This window comes from Dermacentor albipictus, chromosome 6, assembly GCF_038994185.2.
Source record: "Dermacentor albipictus isolate Rhodes 1998 colony chromosome 6, USDA_Dalb.pri_finalv2, whole genome shotgun sequence".
NCBI classification, from domain to species: Eukaryota; Metazoa; Arthropoda; class Arachnida; order Ixodida; family Ixodidae; genus Dermacentor; species Dermacentor albipictus.
The window spans coordinates 136,419,826-136,442,270 of NC_091826.1; the positions used below are offsets into that span (position 1 = coordinate 136,419,826).

The 22,445-nt window shown below is 50.8% G+C and overlaps 1 protein-coding gene across 16 annotated transcripts in view; it reads right to left on the bottom strand.

The window, feature by feature from the left end:
* The window catches only part of shf (WNT inhibitory factor 1), a 506,799-nt gene that overhangs the window by 210,785 nt on the left and 273,569 nt on the right, over positions 1-22,445 (bottom strand). For all 16 annotated transcript variants that reach the window (XR_010564459.1, XR_010564460.1, XM_070541351.1 and 13 more), the window contains 2 exons: positions 18,810-18,953; positions 11,959-12,063 (listed from right to left, as the gene is read on the bottom strand). Coding sequence is in view for 14 of the 16 variants with exons in the window: in XM_070541351.1 (XP_070397452.1) it covers positions 11,959-12,063; positions 18,810-18,953 (249 nt within the window). In the remaining 2 variants the exon portion in view is untranslated. The remainder of the gene's footprint in view (positions 1-11,958; positions 12,064-18,809; positions 18,954-22,445) is intronic.

Consider the following 22,445-nt stretch of genomic DNA (forward strand, 5'->3'; position numbering starts at 1 on the left):
TTTATGCTCGTTATGATAGGCGGCCATGGACTCTGTGATGACTTCCCACTTCGACATGCGTCACCAGCTTGGCCCGAGCGCGAACACACTCGTCGTCGGACCCGAGCTGCACGTCGACTGCTTCGCGTACACCTGCCGCACCCTGAGCACCGGTGCTGAACGCGTCCTTGTTGGAGCAGAAGAGTCGCACAGCAACGGGTGCAGCGACCGAGGCTCGATCGGCGAACCGGTTGGTGGTGCCCTCCTGCGCCCCGCCCTTTTGACGCGCAGGCTGTCGCAACGGGAAGTATAGGAGAGATGATGCCGCCACCCGCGGGCTGAACACCTTGTTGTGACCGCACTCGCCCAAACCGGAGGCAGTGGTCGCAGGACGCCGAGCGGCTCGTCGTACTTGTGCATGATCTGTGCGCCGTCCGCCTATAGATTTATGTCCCCTACAGGCTCATACCCTCTTATGCAATGTTTCATACCCCCGTAAACGCGGCCCACGTAATGATATTTTTTGCACACGCACGTGACGAAACGCTGGGAACTTGCCTAAGACAGCTCCGCTGTGAAAAATGTAGCTGGGCATGCCGTGTAATGCATACGGCAGATAACAGGTGCACTGTTAGAGCTATAGAGTGGGTGCCAAAATAGGGAAGTGCAGCCGACGATGGAAGAAAATTAGGTGAGGTGATGAAAATTAAGAAATTCGCACATGCAAATTGCAGCCAGTTAGTCCAAGACAGGGGTAATTGGGGATCGCTGGGAGAGGCCTTCATCCTGCAGTGGATATAAAAATAGGCTGATGATGATGATCGCTAATGAAAAGAAGAGTAATAATGTGGTATAATTTCAGCAGTAAATTGCACGCATGGTCAAGCAAAATAGTTACCTCGGTGTATGCATAAACAAAGAATGACTTACTCAAGCACCCACCAAGATAACTTGAGGATGAAGAAAAAGCGGAATGCAACAATAAAATAACCTATAGTATTTTGGGGGCACAATAAATATGAGGTGGTGCGTGGTGGCAGCCCTGACGTTCAAAAATGCCCATTCTGTGCTTAAAAGCAAACACTTTCTCAGGGCTGGAAGTTAACAAAAGTTTATTCTGCCGATTGGCATCGGCCGCCCACGGCAAAACCACAGAAGAGGCAGTGCACGTTGACATTGGTTGGGCCTCTTTCGAATTCAGAGAAGCGGTCAGCAAAATTAGTTTCGATGTAAGACCAAGGAACATGGATTAAAAAAGATGGGCGGCAAAAGTGCACAGGTACATGCACATGAAAAACGTAGACACAGAATGGAGGAAGAGCCCAAGAGAGTTGGCAACCAAGTACTTAATAGACAATCAGGAGTCAAGACGAAAGTGAGTGAAACAGAGAAGCTAAGTTGGAAGCACAAGTTGGAAGCAAAATTGACCATGGACATTTACAAGTACAAGAAAGAAATAAGGAGATAAACTTTATAAGGCAATAGCGAGGACAGTGCCTAGCTTTTTAAGGCCTGAGCTCGTACCTGAGGACAAAAAAAACATATGGTAGCAAATATGCGCAAGAACATGAGGCATGCATATGTTGCAGCCAAAATCCGGAGAACACTCAGCACATCTGAATGGAATGCGAAGGCACTCACGCAGGGAGGGGTCTTTCTCAAAAGAAAACTGAAACTTTGTGGAACACCCCGACTCTCTCCAACTGCCGTCTACGCCGGCTGGATCCTACACTGAAGATGCAGATTCTATCGGACTTCTCTCGCCGTGATGCAATTTTACTGTGCCGCCTCTGGTGAGGGGTGGCTTTTACGAAAGCCCACTCATTGCTGAAAGGGAAGCTGAAGAGTCTGTCCAATTCAATCAGACGCTCATATACGGATGCGGGAACATTATAAACCACGCACGTAAAATTTTGGGCGGGAATTTTCATTTAGGAATGAGGTAATCGCCGGTTAAAATTGCGCAGTCGCTGCGCCCCCCGTCGAGCGCCGCGCGCTGCTGCTGACGCTAACGATGCGAGCGGAGACCGGAAACCGCGCCGTAGTGACGTCAGCACTGGTATCCCGCTCCTTCGCAGTCTCCGCGACCGTGCCCGACCGCGCTTGTTTCTGCGTGCGTGCCGCCCTAAACTACCTCGCTCGAGCCTGCATTTCTTTGTTTGTGTGTATGTAGAGTGGTAGTTGACGTGCGCAGTATCAATTGAAGTGGTGGGCCGATCATGCTGGCGTTTTGTGCAGCCTACCGTTGCACGTAGACCTGCGGCCGCGACGATGTTCCATGACTCCCCGCAAGACAAAAAGCTAAGTGGGAGGTTGCTGTGAATCGAAAGAATTTCAAGCGCTCAAGAACAACAGTGCTGTGCTCTAACCACTTCCGTGACGACGATTACTACCAGAGTTTATCAATAAGGCGTGAATGAGTGAGAGTACAACTTTCTGCTAGCCGGCTTTCTAAACGCAGCGCGAAAAGATCGGGGCAACGAACGCACAATGGTGGGACGGGTGCGGGCGGACGGATGGTAACTGGTCTAGGAAGACCTTATGAATACACGAACTCGTCCAAACCTGGATTTTGATTTATTGCTAGCTCTTCGTGTTAGTACGCTGAACGGAAGGTACATGTTCATCTCCCAACCTTGACGCAGGTTTAGTCGCAAACCACCGTTAAGTTTCTATTCGCACGTGTGTTGTGAAACAGTCAACATGCAGCTACCATAATGCAGTGCAAGTGTAAAGTTTTCATGTGTTTGAAAGCCGTCGCACGCCAGGACGCTGCGCTCCCCCTCGCGCACAGAGAGAAAAAGGCATTCTGACGTAGCCGACGGAATTCACCACCTTTACGGCTCCGATTACGATTAACGTGCGGATGGCGCGCTGATGAAGGCCACTACACGTGCTACAAGAGCCGGAAAGCTTTTCCCGCATGTAAACCGTCTGTGTAGATTGCCGACAGCTTTGGGGCAGTGCACAAATGCCGACGATCGCATCCCTCCTTACGTTCCACGAGGAGGCATGCAGGAACATAACAGTGCAGTTGTTTGCCCGGAAACGAACTCACTGGATCGCTGAATACAGCTTTGCAAAAAACATACTCACCAAAGAACATTTCTAACACGAGGAGATGCTAACACTTCGCTTTCGTTCGCGTCGAAAGTACTGCTTGCTACCAGCATCTTTTGGTTCTTGGAGAGGCCGGCTGCGTATACATGTAGGGAGCAACGCCGAACTCTTCAGAGAAACGCAAACTCTCGAAATTTACCATTACCGTCTCACAAAACCACAGCGCCAAACCACCTTGCATCGTACTTCATGTGTGGCGGCAGAGGCCGGTCCGGACGTATACCAATGTTGACGTCACGAGGCACCCGACCAATCACAGGCGGAAACGAGGCGCGCGAGCTGCCCGAGTGTTCTGCTGCACTTTTCGTCGAAATAAAACCTGTTTGCGCTTTCTTTCGCTCAATTGCGATGCGATATGCGGATTCGGAGGGTTGAAAACCATTACGTACAGCTCTTCACTCATTCTTTCGGGAAAACTCTTTAGCTTCCCTTCAATGGAATGTCCGACCCACCGATCTGCGACACATGCAACTGTGAATAGATGATCGAGCACGTGCTGTATCTTTGCAATCTTTATGACATCGAACGCAACGTTCCTCGGAGGGTGTTGGATCGATTAGACAGAAAGCAATTTTCAGACACTCAGGTTCTCGGACCATGGCGCCATGCGTCGCAAGCTTACAAAGCGACGCGGCCACTGCTGCAATTTATGAAATTGACTGGCCTCAGTGACCGATTGTAGGCATGAAATGATGGACAACGGCGAGAGTACCTTCTTCCTTCCGTCTCTTTTCTTTCTTTTCATCCCTTAAACCCCTTCCCCCATGTATGGTAGCAAACCGGACGTGCGCCTGGTTGACCTCCTTAGATTTCCTTCCTTCTTTTCCTCATCTTCCCCCTTCAAGCAGGGAAACCCGTAGGTGATGTGCACCGACAAGAAGCGCTGGGATTTAAAGGAAGCATAAACCGGTCAGCAGTCGAGATAAGCAAGAGACGTTTAGTATCAGTGGAAAATAAAAGAAGGAAAGGAATTGATAGCTGCGGAGTCATTTCATGCATCTACGTAACTGCGCATAATAAAGAAATAGAGTTTCAAATGAAGAGATAAGTCACAGTGGGATAGGCTGCAATGGATGTTCATAATACTGTCACGTGGTGGTGACGTTAAGAACACAGTAGCAATACTGTGAAAAACAAAACTAACTTTTATTGCGCGAACCTGTGCCCACAAAACAGGCTACACTTATAGCACAAAGATAGCGGCGAACACGGTCGGCGATCGTCGAAAATCTGATCAGCGGGTCAAGCGCGTCGGCTTTTATAGATCAGTCGTGGAATGTTCAAGATTAACCGATGGGACCCGCGTGCCTTCCACAAAGTTCTACACTATTCGCGTCGCGCATACATGCAATCAGATTACACAAGTTGCGGTGAAAGACAGTGAAGGGAATCATCGATAACATTCCAGAAACTTCTTTTACATGCAGGCGCGTCCTGCGCTGCACGATAACATTTGTTAGGCGGCCAAACGTGGTCGCCCGATAAAGATAAGTACACGTGTCATTACCCCCCTCTTAAAAAGCATCGACCCGATGCTGCATACAAGTGAAAGTAATAAAGGAAAACACCCGTAGCAAAGGAAACAAAAATAAGGAAGTTTGTCAGCGTCCGTAAAAGGGTTTCAGACGCACCACGTGGACCACTTCAGGTCGTGCGCGTCGCCGCTGTGAATGCGAAATGCCGTCTGGCACGACCTCATAGTTTAGTGCGCCAATACGTCGGATGACCTTGTAGGGTCCGAAATAGCGTCGCAGTAGTTTCTCACTCAGTCCTCGTCGGCGTATCGGGGTCCATACCCAAACACGGTCGCCGGGCTGGTACTCGACGAAGCGTCGTCGGAGGTTGTAGTGTCGGCTGTCAGTACGCTGCTGGTTTTTGATCCGTAGGCGGGCGAGTTGTCGGGCTTCTTCAGCGCGCTGGAGATAGGTAGCGACGTCAAGTTTCTCCTCATCATTGATGTTCGGCAGCATGGCGTCGAGTGTCGTCGACGGGTTCCTGCCATAAACCAACTTGAACGGCGTGATCTGTGTTGTTTCTTGCACCGCCGTGTTGTAAGCGAATGTTACGTACGGCAGGACGGCATCCCACGTCTTGTGTTCGACGTCGACGTATATCACTAGCATGTCGGCAAGGGTCTTATTCAGCCGCTCCGTAAGACCATTCGTCTGCGGGTGGTAGGCCGTTGCCCTCCCGTGCCTTGTCTGACTGTATTTCAGAATGGCTTGGGTGAGCTCCGCTGTAAAGGCCGTTCCTCTGTCGGTGATGAGGACTTCTGGGGCGCCATGTCGAAGCAGGATGTTTTCGACAAAGAATTTCGCCACTTCGGCTGCGCTACCTTTCGGCAGTGCTTTAGTTTCAGCGAAGCGGGTGAGGTAGTCCGTCGCCATGACAATCCATTTATTTCCGGTTGTTGACGTCGGAAAGGGTCCCAGCAAGTCCATCCCGATCTGCTGGAATGGTCGGCAAGGAGGCTCGATTGGCTGTAGTAATCCGGCTGGCCTTGTAGGCGGTGTCTTGCGTCGCTGACAGTCTCGGCATGTTCTGACATAACGGGCGACGTCGGCGGTCAGGTGCGGCCAATAATACTTTTCTTGTATCCTCGATAGTATCCGGGAAAATCCTAGGTGTCCAGCGGTCGGATCGTCATGAAGGGCGTGCAATAATTCTGGACGAAGTCCTGACGGGATAACAAGAAGGTAGTTGGCGCGGACTGGTGAAACGTTCTTCTTCACGAGTAGATTGTTTTGAAGCGTGAAGGAAGATAATCAGCGCTTAAATGCCCTGGGGACAACGTCGGTGTGCCCTTCCAAATATTCGACGAGGCCTTTTAGCTCCGCGTCTGCCCGTTGCTGTGCAGCGAAGTCTTCCGCGCTTATCATTCCAAGGAAGGCGTCGTCATTCTCGTCGTCTTGCGGCGCAGGGTCAATGGGGGCGCGTGATAGGCAATCAGCATCGGAGTGTTTTCGTCCCGACTTGTAGGTGACAGTGATGTCGTATTCTTGTAGTCTGAGGCTCCACCGCGCTAGTCATCCTGAAGGATACTTTATATTCGGTAGCCAACACAACGCGTGATGGTCACTGACGACTTTGAATGGCCTGCCATAAAGATAAGGGCGAAATTTAGCTGTAGCCCAAACGATGGCGAGGCATTCCTTTTCGGTCGTAGAATAGTTGCCTTCCGCTTTTGACAGCGACCGGCTAGCGTAAGCTATCACCTGTTCGACTCCGTTTCTCCTCTGGACTAGAACGGCACCGAGGCCTAGGCTACTGGCGTCAGTATGGATTTCTGTATCGGCGTACTCGTCGAAGTGCGCAAGTACAGGCGGCGACTGCATGCGTCGTTTGAGTTCTTCAAATGCGTCGGCCTGCGGCGTTTCCCATTTGAACTCAACATCACATTTAGTCAGACGTGTCAACGGCTCGGCGATGCGTGAAAAGTCCTTGACAAAGCGCCTATAGTAGGCACACATGCCAAGGAATCTACGCACTGCCTTCTTGTTGATGGGTTGCGGGAACTGTGCGATTGCAGCTGTCTTTTGCGGGTCTGGACGGACACCAGATTTGCTGATTACGTGGCCTAGGAACAGAAGCTCATCGTAAGCGAAGCGGCATTTTTCCGGCTTCAGAGTAAGCCCTGACGACTTGATGGCTTCCAGTACTGTCGCAAGCCGCTTGAGGTGATCGTTGAAATTTCCGGCGAAGACGACGACGTCATCCAAGTAAACGAAACAGGTCTGCCACTTCAATCCTGCTAATACCGTGTCCATGACGCGCTGGAACGTTGCAGGCGCCGAGCACAGTCCAAATGGCATAACCTTGAACTCGTAGAGGCCGTCTGGCGTGATGAAGGCGGTCTTTTCGCGATCCCTTTCGTCGACTTCTATTTGCCAGTAGCCAGACCTGAGATCCATCGATGAGAAGTATTTAGCATTGCAGAGCCGATCCAATGCGTCGTCTATCCGTGGGAGGGGGTATACGTCTTTCTTCGTGATTTTGTTCAATCGACGATAATCGACGCAGGAACGTAGGGTTTCGTCCTTTTTCTTAACTAAAACTACTGGAGACACCCACGGGCTTTTCGACGGCTGGATGATGTCGTCGCGCAGCATTTCGTCGACTTGTTGTCTTATAGCTTCGCGTTCTCGCGTCGAAACTCTGTAAGGGCTCTGGCGGAGTGGTCGAGCGCACTCTTCGGTTATTATGCGATGCTTTGCGACTGGGGTTTGTCGAATCCTCGATGACGTCGAAAAGCAGTCTTTGTATCGTCGAAGCAGACTTCTGAGCTGTTGCTTCTTAATCACGGGGAGACTTGGATTTATGTCGAAGTCTGGCTCGGGAACTACCGTCATCGGGGTAGATACGACAGAATCCCAGAGGACAAACCCATCGCTGGTTTCCTGAATTTCCTCGATGTATGGTATCGTCGTGCCCTTGTTGATGTGCTTGAACTCCTGGCTGAAGTTTGTCAGCAGCACCTTCGTGTTTCCTCCGTGCAGTCGAGCGATCCCTATTGCGACGCAAATTTCACGGTCGAGCAGTAGACGTTGGTGGCCTTCGATGACGCCTTCTACGTCAGCGGGTGTGTCAGTGCAAAGCGAAGTGACAATGCTGGAGCGAGGCGGTATGCTCACTTGATCTTCGAGCACACTCAAGGCGTGGTGACTACGACGGCTCTCCGGCGGTATCGCTTGATCTTCCGACAGCATTATTGACTTCGACTTCAGGTCGATGATTGCGCCGTGTTGGTTCAGGAAGTCCATGCCGAGAATGACGTCTCGTGAACACTGTTGGAGGATAACGAAGGCAGCAGGGTCAGTCCGGTCATGAAAGGTAATTCTTGCCGTGCAGACTCCGGTCGGCGTAATGAGGTGTCCTCCAGTGGTTCGAATTTGAGGGCCTTCCCATGCAGTTTTAACTTTCTTCAAATGGGCGGCGATGTGTCCACTCATTACGGAGTAATCAGCCCCTGTGTCCAGTAAGGCGGTAACTGCGTGGCCGTCGAGAACCACGTCAAGGTCGGTGGTTCGTTGTCTGGCGTCGCAGTTACGTCTTGGCGTTGGATCACGGCTGCGTCGTGTTGAACTAGAGCTGCAACGGTGCGTCGTCAAGTCGTCTTTCGTCGGTGTAGTCTTGGCTTCCTGACTTCGTCGGGACGGCGGCGTGTCGTTATTATGTCGTCGAGATGGTCTCTTCGTCGTCTTCGTCGGCGGCGGAGGATCTTCGTCAGTTCGACGAACAGCAACCGCACCTCCATCGGCTGCTGCTTTTAGTTTTCCGGATATGGGCTCGCAGAGCGGCCCCGGGCTGGGCCGGTGTATGGTCGGCGCTGCGGTGACAGGTAGCGGCCTGGTGACGGCGAACGGGATGGTCGTCGAGGGTTCCACTGAGTGACGGCGAAGTAGTCGGCGATATCGCGAGGTCGTTCGCCAATTTGTGGTCGCGGCGCGTTAACGGCGAACCCTCGGAGTCCCATATCCCGGTATAGACATCGGCGGTAGATCTGCCCGGCTTCTCCGCAGTGATAGCAAAGCGGACGGTGGTCAGGGGCGCGCCAAACGTCAGTCTTCCTTGGAACGCCGCGTGAGGGGACGGCGTGGCGTGCTGGCGGCGGGGGTGGTGGTGGACGACGGAACTGTGTCGTCACTGGGCCCTGGCGTGGACGCGGAGGGGGTACGTGACGGCGGGCTACAGCGGCGTATGTCTTCGCTTGCGGCTGAGGTTGCGGCAATTCAGTGGCTACTCCGAGTTGTTGTTGGACCTCGTCACGTACGGCGTTGGCAGTCGACGCCACTTGAGGCTGTGATGACGGGAACAGCTTTTGCAGCTCCTCCCGCACGACCGCTCAGATAGTCTCGCGCAGGTCGTCGGTGGCCAGTGACTGAACTCCGGCGTAGTTTGTCGAGTTAGAGCGGCGGTTGAATTGCCGGTTCCGCATTTCCACTGTCTTCTCGATGCTGGTGGCCTCGCGAAGAAACTCCTCAACGGTCTGTGGTGGGCTCCGTACCACTCTGGCGAAAAGTTCTTCCTTTACACCACGCATCAGTACGCGGACTTTCTTCTCCTTGGACATTTCCGGGTCAGCGTGGCGGAATATGCGGCTCATTTCTGCGGTAAAAATCGCTGTGGTCTCATTTGGTAGTTGCACCCGGGTTTGTAATAGCGCTTGGGCTCTTTCTCGGCGTACGACGCTTGGGAATGTCTGCAGGAAGCCGCTTCGGAACAGCTCCCAGGTCGTTAAGGTGGCTTCTTGGTTCTCGAACCACGTCCTGGCAGCGTCTTCCAATGCGAAGAAGACATGTCGCAGTTTGTCGTCGCTGTTCCAGTTTTTAAAAGCAGCGACCCTCTCGTATGTCTCAAGCCAGCTTTCCGGGTCCTCGAAAGTTGAACCACGGAACGTCGGAGGCTCCCTGGGCTGCTGCAGCACGATGGGGGATGCTGGGGCTGCCATTGGGGTGGACTTGGTGGCGATCTTCCTGGTCGTCTCAGGCAAAAGTCCGTGCTCCGGGGGCAGTTGTTGAAGACGGCGGCTTGATCGATGGTCCGGGACTACGTTGGTGTTGTCTTTGCGTTCCGGGCTTGGATCTCGGCTTGTTGGGGGCGTCCGGTACATGAACCAAAAGCACCTCCACCAGATGTCACGTGGTGGTGACGTTAAGAACACAGTAGCAGTACTGTGAAAGACAAAACTAACTTTTATTGGCACCCGCCGTGGTTGCTCAGTGGCTATGGTGTTGGGCTGCTGAGCACGAGGTCGCGGGATCGAATCCCGGCCACGGCGGCCGCATTTCGATGGGGGCGAAATGCGAAAACACCCGTGTGCTTAGATTTAGGTGCACGTTAAAGAACCCCAGGTGGTCAAAATTTCCGGAGTCCTCCACTACGGCGTGCCTCATAATCAGAAAGTGGTTTTGGCACGTAAAACCCCAAATATTATTATTAATTAACTTTTATTGGGCGAACCTGTGCCCACAAAACAGGCTACACTTATAGCACAACGATAGCGGCGAACACGGTCGGCGATCGTCGAAAATCTGATCAGCGGGTCAAGCGCGTCGGCTTTTATAGATCATTCATGGAATGTTCCAGATTAACCGATGAGACCCGCGTACCTTTCACAAAGTTCTACACTATTCGCGTCGCGCATACATACAATCAGATTACACAAGTAGCGGTGAAAGACAGTGGAGGGAACCATCGATAACATTCCAGAAACTTCTTTTACATGCAGGCGCGTCCTGCGCTGCACGATAACATTTGTTACTATTCGCGTCGCGCATACATGCAATCAGATTACACAAGTAGCGGTGAAAGACAGTGGAGGGAACCATCGATAACATTCCAGAAACTTCTTTTACATGCAGGCGCGTCCTGCGCTGCACGATAACATTTGTTAGGCGGCCAAACGTGGTCGCCCGATAAAGATAAGTACACGTGTCAATACCTGATTAGCTCAAGCAGTCTAAGTCCTCGCCAGCCCGTTTCGAAGGGGATGCCAATATAAATTTTTATCACTATCTTCAATAAGCGCCGTTGCTTGCCGCCTGTGCCCTCTCGCAACGGCTACATTTCCAGCGCGATGTTTTCAGCTGCGGGTAACGAGTACTTCTTGCGACACGCCACATTGAAGCCGGCACAGTTCGGATGATCGGCGCAAACAGTTTCAGCTGTCCGAACGTCGGCAAGAGTATTTGGTGCTAAGTAAGGGCATTTCAAAGGGGGGAGGAGAGGTGATGAGGTGAAATAGAGAAATACGGGCACATCTTGTCGCCAGGACGTTAGTTAGCTGCAGAAAATGCATCGCGGAGTGAGCAAGTCGGCGTTCTTGTCAATCTTCCATCGAGGACAAAACCTAGCGGCCATTACGCAAGCGTTGCAAAGAGCTCGTCCGTGGCATGCTCAAGAAAAGTTCAAAATGAGTTTGAAAGTCAAACGGGCTTCTACACTCTGCCCTTTGTACGTAGGATAACATAGTCGTGCTTTCTAGCTAGCGCTGTGTTATTCCATGAAAGAAGAAAAGAGGCAGCACTGCCTACAGTGAACGGCGTATTCTTGCGAAGGATCGAACAATGCGATTCTAAATTGCTTACTGTTATGGAAACACTCGCTCTGCGAAATACTTGGTGTAGCGATTTTGGCAAGTGGGCGCTCGTTCCTATTTAGACACAACTTCTTATCATCTAGGACAATGCAGGGGTAATTGGAGATTGCTGGGAGAGGCCTCCTTCTAGCAGTAGACATAAGTATAAGCTCATAATAATCATGATGATACGGCGCAGCTTATCGTCCGCCAATCGCGTTGAAATTTTGCACTGAAAAAAAAAAAAACAGTTGACAGTATTTTCGCTTACATGTACGGCCACTGGTAGGTGGGTACGGTGGGTCCGAGCTGCTTGCAATCGTCGCACTTGCATCATTGTTGCAAGCTGGTGAACGGTAAAATTTCAGTGGGGTGCAACCGTTCGTTGATAATTTTAGTAGTCATGTTGTTATTAAGTACCTTCTCTTAGGCGCGCATATCGTGACAGCACTGACACCAATCATCGTTTGCCATTCATGTGTTGACTTATTCGTTATCACAAACATAGTGCAGCCGTCCGCCTGCGAAGCCACCGAAGGGCCGCAAGCTATTCGAGCGTTGCTATTTCGAGCGTTGCCCCTTCCCTTGTTTACATTTCTGCTGTGTCATGTGTAAATCTCAGCCGCTGTCAAAGAAAGGAAACTTACTCTGTGATACTTAGCTTATTTTCACGGTGATTTTGGCTAGCCACGAGTAAGCAAAAACAATGCGCACGCACATCTTCGTAATGCCGGTAGGGGGCAGCGAGTATAACGCACGCGGGAGGCGAGCGAGCCACTTGCCTGTCTTGCAGTAGCGGCCCATGTATCGCTTCGGACACTCGCAGATCTTCGCGGCGTTGCAGCGACCTCCGTTGGCGCATTTGCGGTCACATTCGGGGTCTGGACCTGCAGCACAATTTTCATATCAGTTGCGTGTACAATGTAGTCGTGTTATGTTACGTTAACAAACGCGACAAGGCGTGAGGTGTGTGTGTGTGTGTGTGTGTGTGTGTGTGTGCGTGTGTGTGCGTGTGTGCGTGTGTGCGTGTGTGTGTGTGTGTGTGTGTGTGTGTGTGTGTGTGTGTGTGTGTGTGTGTGTGTGTGTGTGTGTGTGTGTGTGTGTGTGTGTGTGTGTGTGTGTGTACTGTAAACTAAGGAGCAGTGGGGCTGTGGCTTTGAGAGAGAGAACGACGTCGAGAGAGACAAACCTTGTTTCGGTGCTTGATCGACTGTGTTACCTCTCGCTGCTCTATCATTTTAGTCGCGAACGCCTACTGTCCGTGCGCCCACCTCGCCAATATTTCCATCAGTCTCCATCCGCTGTTCTCAAACCATGGCGCACCCATGACAACCGGCCTATCTGTTATTCGTGCGGCCTACCTGGGCATAGTAGCACGGTTTTGCCGCCGGCGCGGATGGTATCCTTCGGAATCTCCGAGGGAACAAGGCAACGGTTTAGATTCTCCGACCCGTTTCAATCCTGCCGCTCACCCTATCGAAACCTCGCCTCCTGCTTCCCGAACCTTCAATACCCGTCGGTCTCCGTCTCCCCGTCGGCGTTCTCTGTCGCCGCTTATCCGTCGCCCTGAAGCTATCCGAGAGGAAAACTAAGGACTGCAGTTCCGGAGGCAAGAACTGCGATCTCAACGAACTCCTTAAGACCTCATTTATTTCCCGAGAAAGTCCTTGAAGTTTATGCAGAAGACTTTGCCGTTCATGCGCTTGTAGACACGGGAGCAGCAATATCAGCTATTTCGGACCAGCTTCGTCTTAACCTTAGAAAAGTCGCGACGCCATATTCTGCCATTTGATTACTTACAGCAAGCGCTGCGCCCATTGAACCCTTAGGGAAGTGTACCGTGCGTGTTGTTATAAGCAGCACTTTATACCATGTTGAGTTCACTGTTCTGCCTCGCTGCTCCCATGCCATGATTTTAGGAAGGGAATTTCTGTCCTCTCATCATGCCGTTATAGATTGTGCCCGTGCTGAACTCGCGCTGTCGCCATTCGGCCACACCGTTTTTGAAGATAATGATGACACTTCCGGTTGTGTGTTCGTCACCTCCGACACCGAGATTCCTCCATACTCTGCCGCATTTGTACCCGTTTCCTGCGTTGGGTTTTCCGACTCCACAGTTCTTTTCACGCCGTCTAAGCTTGTTGCTCGCCGTCATCCGTCCTTGCTTCCTTTTGTCCTTCTTGCGATTCGTCAAGGTTCCAGCGCACTTCATGTATCGAACCTGTTTTCTTGCCCTGCTAGGCTGCTCCACAATGAGTGTCTTGGTTATGCTGACGAAATCGAACCAAGCATCCTTTTCGATGTGCCTGATGACCCGGCTTCTCCTTCAGTTGACGCTCTGGCCCTTCAAGTTTCTCCTCCCACGCGGCCGTGTGACCCAACATTTTCCCGGTGTATTGATCCCAAACTCACTCCAGGTAAGCACGCCCAGATCGCCGATCTCTTTGACTGCTTTCGCACGTCATTCGACCTACAACAATCTCGCTTAGGCCGTACTTCCACTGTTATCCATCACATCGACACCGGCAACCATGCGCCTTTATGCCACAGGCCGTATCGTGTATCCGCCACGGAGCGTAGCGTCTTTGCTGAGCAAGTTGGAGACATGCTACAACGCGGCGTCATTCAACCTTCGCACAGTCCCTGGGCTTCTCCTGTAGTGCTGGTCAAAAAGAAAGATGGCACAATTCGCTTTTGCGTGAACTACCGGCGACATAATAAGATCACCCGCAAGGACGTTTATCGACTACCCCGTATGGACGACGCGCTAGACTGCCTCCAAGGCGCCGAATTCTTCTCATCTTTAGACTTACGATCCGGGTACTGGCAAGTGCCAGTTGCCGAGTCAGACCGTCCAAAAACGGCCTTCATCACACCTGACGGTTTATTTGAATTCACCGTGATGCCATTTGGCCTGTGTAACGCGCCTGCCACATTTGAAAGAATGATGGACAACATCTTGCGCGGCCTCAAATGGCAGATATACCAGTGTTATCTGGACGACATCGTCATCTTTTCACCGGACTTTGCTTCCCACTTACTCGACTTGAACGCGCCCTCAAGTGCATCGCCGATGCTGGCCTCCAGCTTAACTTGAAGTGTCGCTTCGCTGCCCGGTAGCTGGTCATCCTCGGCCATGTCGTGTCGAATGAAGGTGTACTCCCTGATCCGGCGAAACTGTAAGCTGTTGCCCAGTTTCCGGACGAATGACCTTGAAAGAACTGCGCAGCTTCATTGGGTTAGCGTCATACTTCCGCCGCTTCATCCTCAATTTCGCCACTATAATAACACCTTTAACGCATTTTCTTCGTGGTGGCCACAACCTTTCGACCTGGTCACCAGATTGCGATGCCGCATTCACAAAGCTGCGTCGTCTCTTGACGTCACCACCAATCCTGTGCCATTTCGGCCCAAGCGCTCCAACTGAAATACATACGGATGCCAGTGGCGTCGGCCTTGGTGACGTTCTCGCTCAGAGAAAGGCTGGCTTCGATGAGTACGTCGTCGCCTTCGCCAGTCGTGCACTCACTAAACCCGAATCAAACTATTCGGTAACAGAAAAGGAATCCCTGGCTATAATTTGGGCCATAACCAAATTTCGTCCGTATCTCTATGCACGCCCATTTAACATGATAAATGATCACGACTCGCTGTGCTGGTTGTCGTCCTTAAAAGAACCATCCGGTCGTCTGCTCGATGGGCCTCTCGACTGCAGGAGTACGACATCCGAGTGCTGTACCATTCTGGCCGAAAACTCTCGGATGCGGATGCCCTGTCTCGTTCGCCACTAACAGACGAGGTTAGCTCCCCGAAGGCCTCCGAGTCCGAGTCTTCCCTTGCTGCCACGGACATTCCTTTGTAGCAGAAGGCCCATGGATCGTGTCCATGCTCAGTTTCTTGTCCACCCTATCAATCTACCAATCGTGCATTACGTCGCCAAGCACACCACTTTTTCATTCGCGACGGGCTCTTGTACCGTCGTAACTACCTCACGGACGGCCGCAAATGGTCATCCCTCGGCAAGTGCGTTCGGATATTTCTGTAGCGTTCCACGACGATCCCCAGTGCGCGCATGCAGGTGTACTCAAGACATACGCGCGCCTTCGTTACTACTGGCGGGGGATCTATCGATTCATCCGTCATTATGTCCGCTCCTCCCTCGTTTGCCAACGCCGCAAAGATCCACCTCGCCGTGCAACCGCCCCATTGCAGCCGTTGCCTTGCCCAGCACGATCGAGTAGGCATCGGCATTTATGGACCTCTGCCAACCACATCAGACGGCAATCGCTGGGTAATCGTGGCCATCGACCATCTTACGCGCTATGCGGAAACTTCCCCTTTGCCCAGTACTTCTGCACGTGACGTCGCCTGGTGTCTCCCGCGCCACATCATCCTTCGCTACGGAGCCCCCAGGGAATTACTTAGTGACAGAGGCCGCGTTTTCCTCACCGACGTCATCGAGGCTCTCCTCAAAGAATGCCGCGTCATTCATCGCACCACTATTCCATATCCTCCGCAGACAAATGGCATGACCGAGCGCTTTAATCGCACTCTTGGTGGCATGCTGGCCATGTACGTTGCATCCGACCAAAGCAAATGGAACCATGTCCTACCGTTTCTGATCTACGCTTATAGTACCACCATGCAGACTGCCACGGGGATTTTCGCCTTTCTTTCTCCTGTACGGACGCGAACCTGTTTTCATAATCGATACTATCCTGCCGTACCGCCCTGACACCACGGAGACCACTACCTTATCCCAAGCTGTTGCTCACGCAGAAGAGTGTCGCAAGCTGTCCCGTATGTTTACGGCAGAAGACCAGCAACGCCAGAAGCACCATCGAGAAACTTCCCATGCCCCTGTATCCTATGCTCCTGGCTCGCTAGTGTGGCTTTGGGTTCCAGTCCCTACTGTCACCGAAACTCGCGTCGAAGTACCAGGGCCCATACCGCGTGATCAACCAAACGTCTCCAGTCAACTATATCGTGGAACCCCTCGAGATACCTTTGAATCGTCGCCGTGGAGGACGTGAAATTGTCCATGTCCAGCGTCTAAAGCCGTACTATGACCCGCCTGTGTTGTTCTACCCGTAGGTCGCCGGGACGGCTCCTTTTACCGCGAGGGAGATAACTGTACTGTAAACTAAAGAGCAGTGGGGCTGTGGCTTTCAGAGAGAGAACGACGACGTGAGAGACAAACCTTGTTTCGGAGCTCGATCGGCTGTACTACCTCTCGCTGCTCTATCATTCTAGTCGTGAACGCCTACTGCTCAATGTGCTTCACGACAGTATGTTGTATGTATGTATGTATGTATGTATGTATGTATGTATGTATGTATGTATGTATGTATGTATGTATGTATGTATGTATGTATGTATGTATGTATGTATGTATGTATGTATGTATGTATGTATGTATGTATGTATGTATGTATGTATGTATGTATGTATGCTGTGCAAAACAGGTCATATATGTATATATATATATATATATATATATATATATATATATATATATATATATATATATATATATATATATATATATATATAACAGAGGTTAAACGATATTGCGCGACAAAAAGCGACACGGACGTGAGAGAAGACGACACACGTCTTGTCTCACGTCCTTGTCGTTTTTTTGTCGTGCAATATCATTTAAGTAATGGATTACCAACTTGCCCGGAATGCTGCTCTAATAACAAAGGTATTTCATAGGACAGGCGCTAGAGTCTTGAAGTACCCTTAAGGAAGGACATAAGAGGTATCAAGTATAGTTTGTCCGTACTAAATGGAAACTACAAAAATTGAAAGCATCAGTCAAGTGCGACGAAAAAAAAAACGAATAGTAACGGTCACATTGCTTCGAACGAAACATTGCGCCTAGCGTGCCCAAGTGAAGTACCAAAATGTAAGACTCAAGCAATATGAGCAACACTCGAGGTGTCTGAACGTGGAGGTCCAACGCGTGCCACATACTCTTGAGACAAGTGTTTAAGAGCTAGCGCAATTCGAGTCGTATTATTTGAGTGAAATTGAGGCATGCGATCGCGTTCAAACCGCGAACACTGATACCGCGTGATACAGTTCGCACGCAGCGCTGAGCGCAACTTGTTTCCTCCGCGTAGTTTCTTTTGAAACAGCTGGCAAGAAAGTTCGGGGGCTGAGGTCAAATGAGTGCTTGTGCCCCGCCATGAAGCGTCTGTCCGGCGGGGATGACGCCAGAAGGAAGGGTTGCGAGCGTGCATGAACCAGAAACGAGAAAGGGAAACATTTCTGCGGAAGTCAGACGGCAGCTATGCTGTGAGACTTATCAAGTGTGGATGTCTTACCACTGTTCAAGCCTCCCGAGCAGTTTAGTTTGAGCGTGCGACCACAATTTTCAATCCGTATGCAATGGGTCCTATACTGCTTATTCCGTATGCTGCAATGGCATGCTTTCAACCTGGTGCTCGCTCTCAGCTAAACAAGCAAGGAGACATGGAAACGTGTTTTACAAAGCATTGGCGCACTTTTCAATGTTATGACGGTGACTGAAACATGCTATTATGATCTATCCATATATTTCGTGCATCCTGTCGCTCATGCTTCTCTCTTAGTTGTCCAGGTAATCGGATTGATGGCGTAGCACTTGTTGAAAAGATATTGTCGGTGATCTTATCGAAGCGTTGAGGGGAATCACTGGCGATTATAAAATACTGACCATTCGTAGTTGTAAAAGTGCATTCGCGATTTTACACCAACTTCCCTAGGGTGACTTTAGGGCATTTGATTGCTCTCCTAAAAAACTGGTCTTTTCTTTTTTTGTGGGTACGGCGTACGCTCCTCAGCGAAACTTTGACGCATTCCTGGGTGTTGACTTGAGTGTCATATTCTCCCAAAGAAATGACGCCGCGGACTCCCTTTTCGTCGTGGGGTCGACGCGGGCGAGTCGGGTGGAAGCGCGTGACCGCGGCGCCTCGTGCAGCCGACGCGCCGTGTCTCGCATTCGTCTCGCGCTTGTCTGTGCTGTCCATCGGCTCATTACATTTGGTGTGTTTTCGCGAGCACGTCTGATCGCTTAAACTCTGGCCCCTATTGGATCAAGTCGGCTTGCCCGATTGTTGCGAGTAGTGGGGAAGCCTGCGTCTCCTCCGGCGGGTTCCTTGCATGCTGTGGAAACCAATTTAAGGAAGGGGTTTCGGGGACACCAGGCTAGTCAGGAAGGCCGTCCAAGACCGGTATGACATCGCTTTGCATGTATTAGGTGTACAGTATAAATTTAGAGTAATGCCAAGTTAATAAACCTAGTTTTCGAACGACACCTGCGCACCTGCACTTGCCTCTGTCGGAGCTCCCTTCGTCTCTGTGCTGATGTGTCCCAACGCTAACAGCTGCGTCACTTCGCTACATCCAAGCAACATGGGCCCAAGAGCGACGGCATTATTTCATCAGAGGAAATGAGGCTTATGATGTCATTAACAAACCAACGCGAATAAACTGTAAGAGCGCTTCTTTATTGGATGTGTTTCTTTATTCAAAATATACATTTCATTGCTGCTGTGTGTTGTGAAAAGTGCTCTTCAGGACGCCGATATTTTGCCCCTGCCTCGCAGGAAAACAAAATTGAACCTCACAGTCGGCGGCCACTTACGGTTGTCGGCGCACTGCTTCTGTAGGCGCAGCCGAAGCGGCGTGCCGCTCAAGTAGCGCCCCTTCTCGTTCTCGATGCGAAGCCCGATCCCGAACGACGCCGTTCCGGTGACGTTGCCCCAGCACGGCAGGAACACTTGGAACACTGCAAACCATGGTGAACATTGTTTGTGGCCACAACACATTCGCGCGTACGTAAGATAAATGGCACACAGTCGGAAAATATGCACGGGATAGTGAAGATAACTGTATAGAAAAACACAAGTACTTTGTCTTAAGCCGGACTGCGGCGTGCAATAAACCGTTGAATGTGCGTTGAAATATTATTAGGACCCGTGCGTGGCACTTGCCGCAAATCGTAGCGTATAATTTATATATTTATTCAGATCCAGCTTTCAGGATGGATGGATGGATGGATGGATGGATGGATGCTCTTTGGAACGGGGTAGTGGGTTGCGCCACAAATCTCTCGTTATTCTACTGCCTAATCTGCTACCAATGCTTAAAAAAATAAGCAATAAAAGCAACAAGAGGAAAGGAAAGAGAACCACGAATAATTCATATCGCTAAACTTTCTGAATCCCTATTAGAAACTTTGTTTTTGTACGCCTCTATTTGTCGTTTCCCTACTTTTCTTCCACCGATCTTCCTACCGCCTTTTACTAATTTCTGCTGGGGATATGCTTATTTTTCTTCTGCTCTCGCTGAAACCAAGGGCTTCAAGGAGGCCAGTGATATCTAAACTGACCGCTGGGCAGATATTTTCATATTCCAACAAAACATCGTCCATCGTTTTCCTTGCTTTACCGCAGAGAGCACATGCTTCTCCTTCCTTGTTGTATCTCCCTTTATAAGTGCGCGTTCTAAGGTGTCCTGAGCTCGCTTCAAAAAGTAATGAGCGTCCGCTTGAGTTATCATAAATTGTTTATCTCCTGATTTCATTTTGGCCCCGGAAGTAATTAGAAACCGCAGGTTTCTTTTCCATTGCCGCCACCCATGAGATTATCTCAGCCTCTCTGAATTTCCACTTGACGTTCTTTCTTGCCATGCTGTTCACCATACAGGCCGCATACTTGCTGGTACGCTCCAAAATTGTTTTCCTCCACTCCGAATCAATGTTTTTCCTGCATAAATACCTCAACGCTCTCCCTGCCTATTTAGTTTCTTCCATATTCCTCAGTCGTTCTTCATAATCAATTTTACTGCGAGCTTCCTTCACTTCAAAACTAGTCCAGCCCATATCCCCCTGCACAGATTCATTTGTAGTCTTCCCGTGAGCGCCCAATGCAAGGCGTCCCACTGACCACTGGTTGCCATCGAGTCCTGATTGTACCTCTGATTTCAAGAAAACAACCGCATTTCCAAAATTAGGTCCTGGAGCCATTACACCTTTCCACACACCCCGGAGCACCTCGTACCTTTTGTATCCCCATAGCGCTCTGTGCTTCATTGTGGCCGCATTACTCCTCCCCTTTGCTGTTATTGTTCTTTCCTGTATTTCCATATACCTATTGCCATCGTTTATCCATGTACCAAGGTATTTATATTATTTTACCGGAGGTGTTTCCTAGCTCTGTGTTGCCGCTGTCTGTACACTGTTTTGATTGAATACCCTAACAATTGATTTTCTCAAGCTAAATTTCAAACCTAAATTGTTGCCTTCCTGCCCACAGATATTAGCCAGACGTTGCAAATCACTTTGCTTGTTAGCTAGCAACACAATGTCGCCCGCATAATATAAGCCTGGGAGCTGCTGCTCTATTTCTGTATCCGCCTGTTTGTATGAGAGATTTAACCCGATATTACTTCCTTCTAGCGCCCTCTCCATCCTCACCATGTACAGCATAAACAGAAGCGGGGATAAAGGGCACCCCTGCCTCTAGCCCTTGTTAATATTGTCACGTGGTAGTGACGGTGAAGAAAGAACACAGTAGCAGTACTGTGAAAAACAAAACTAGCTTTTATTGGGCGAACCTGTGCCCACAAAACAGGATACACTTAAAGCACAACGATAGCGGCGAACACAGTCGGCGATCGTCGAAAATCTGATCAGCGAGTCAAGCGCGTCGGCTTTTATAGATCAGTCGTCGAATGTTCCAGATTAACTGATGGGACCCGCGTGTCTTCCACAAAGTTCTACACCATTCGTGTCACGCGATGAAATCTGATAGCACAAGGTTCGGCGACAACAGACACGCGGATAGAAGCGTCGATAACTTTCCAGAAACGTCGGATACATGCAGGCGCGTCCCTCGCTCTGCGATTACAGTTGTTAAGCGGCGAAACGTGGTTGCCCGATAAACATAAGTACACGTGTCATTACCCCCCTCTTAAAAAGCATCGACCCGATGCTTCAAACAAACGAAAGTAACAAAGAAAAGCACTCGTAGCAAAGAAAACAATAAACTAAGGAAGTTCAGCAGCGTCCGTAAAATGGTTTAAGGCGCACCACGTGGACCACTTCAGATCGTGCGCGGCGCCGCTGTGAGTGCGAAATGCCGTCTGGCACGACCTCATAGTCTAGTGCGCCAATACGTCGGATGACCTTGTAGGGTCCGAAATAGCGTCGCAGCAGCTTCTCACTGAGTCCTCGCCGGCGTATAGGGGTCCATACCCAAACACGGTCGCCGGGCTGGTACTCAACAAAGCGTCGTCGGAGGTTGTAATGTCGGCTGTCGGTACGCTGCTGGGTCTTGATCCGTAGGCGGGCGAGCTGTCGGGCTTCTTCGGCGCGCTGGAGATAGGTAGCGACGTCAAGGTTCTCCTCGTCAGTGACGTGCGGCAGCATGGCGTCGAGCGTCGTCGTCGGGTTCCTGCCGTAAACCAGCTTAAACGGCGTGATCTTTGTTGTTTCTTGCACCGCCGTGTTGTACGCAAAGGTTACGTACGGCAGGACCGCGTCCCACGTCTTGTGTTCGACGTCGACGTACATCGCTAGCATGTCGGCGAGGGTCTTATTCAGCCGCTCCGTAAGGCCATTCGTCTGCGGGTGGTAGGCCGTGGTCCTCCTGTGCCTTGTCTGACTGTATTTCAGAATGGCTTGGGTGAGCTCCGCTGTAAAGGCCGTTCCTCTGTCGGTGATGAGGACTTCTGGGGCGCCATGTCGAAGCAGGATGTTTTCGACAAAAAATTTCGCCACTTCGGCTGCGCTACCTTTCGGCAGTGCTTTAGTTTCAGCGAAGCGGGTGAGGTAGTCTGTCGCCACGACGATCCACTTATTTCCGGTTGTTGACGTCGGAAAGGGTCCCAGCAAGTCCATCCCGATCTGCTGGAATGGTCGGCAAGGAGGCTCGATTGGCTGTAGTAATCCGGCTGGCCTTGTCGGCGGTGTCTTACGTCGCTGACAGTCTCGGCATGTTCTGACATAATGGGCGACGTCGGCGGTCAGGCGCGGCCAATAATACTTTTGTTGTATCCTCGAGAGTGTCCGGGAAAAACCGAGGTGTCCAGCGGTCGGATCGTCATGTAGGGCGTGCAATACTTCTGGACGAAGTCCTGACGGGACAACAAGAAGGTAGTTGGCGCGGACTGGTGAAAAGTTCTTCTTCACGAGGAGATTGTTTTGAAGCGTGAAGGAAGATAGTCCGCGCTTAAATGCCCTGGGGACAACGTCGGTGTGCCCTTCCAAATATTCCAC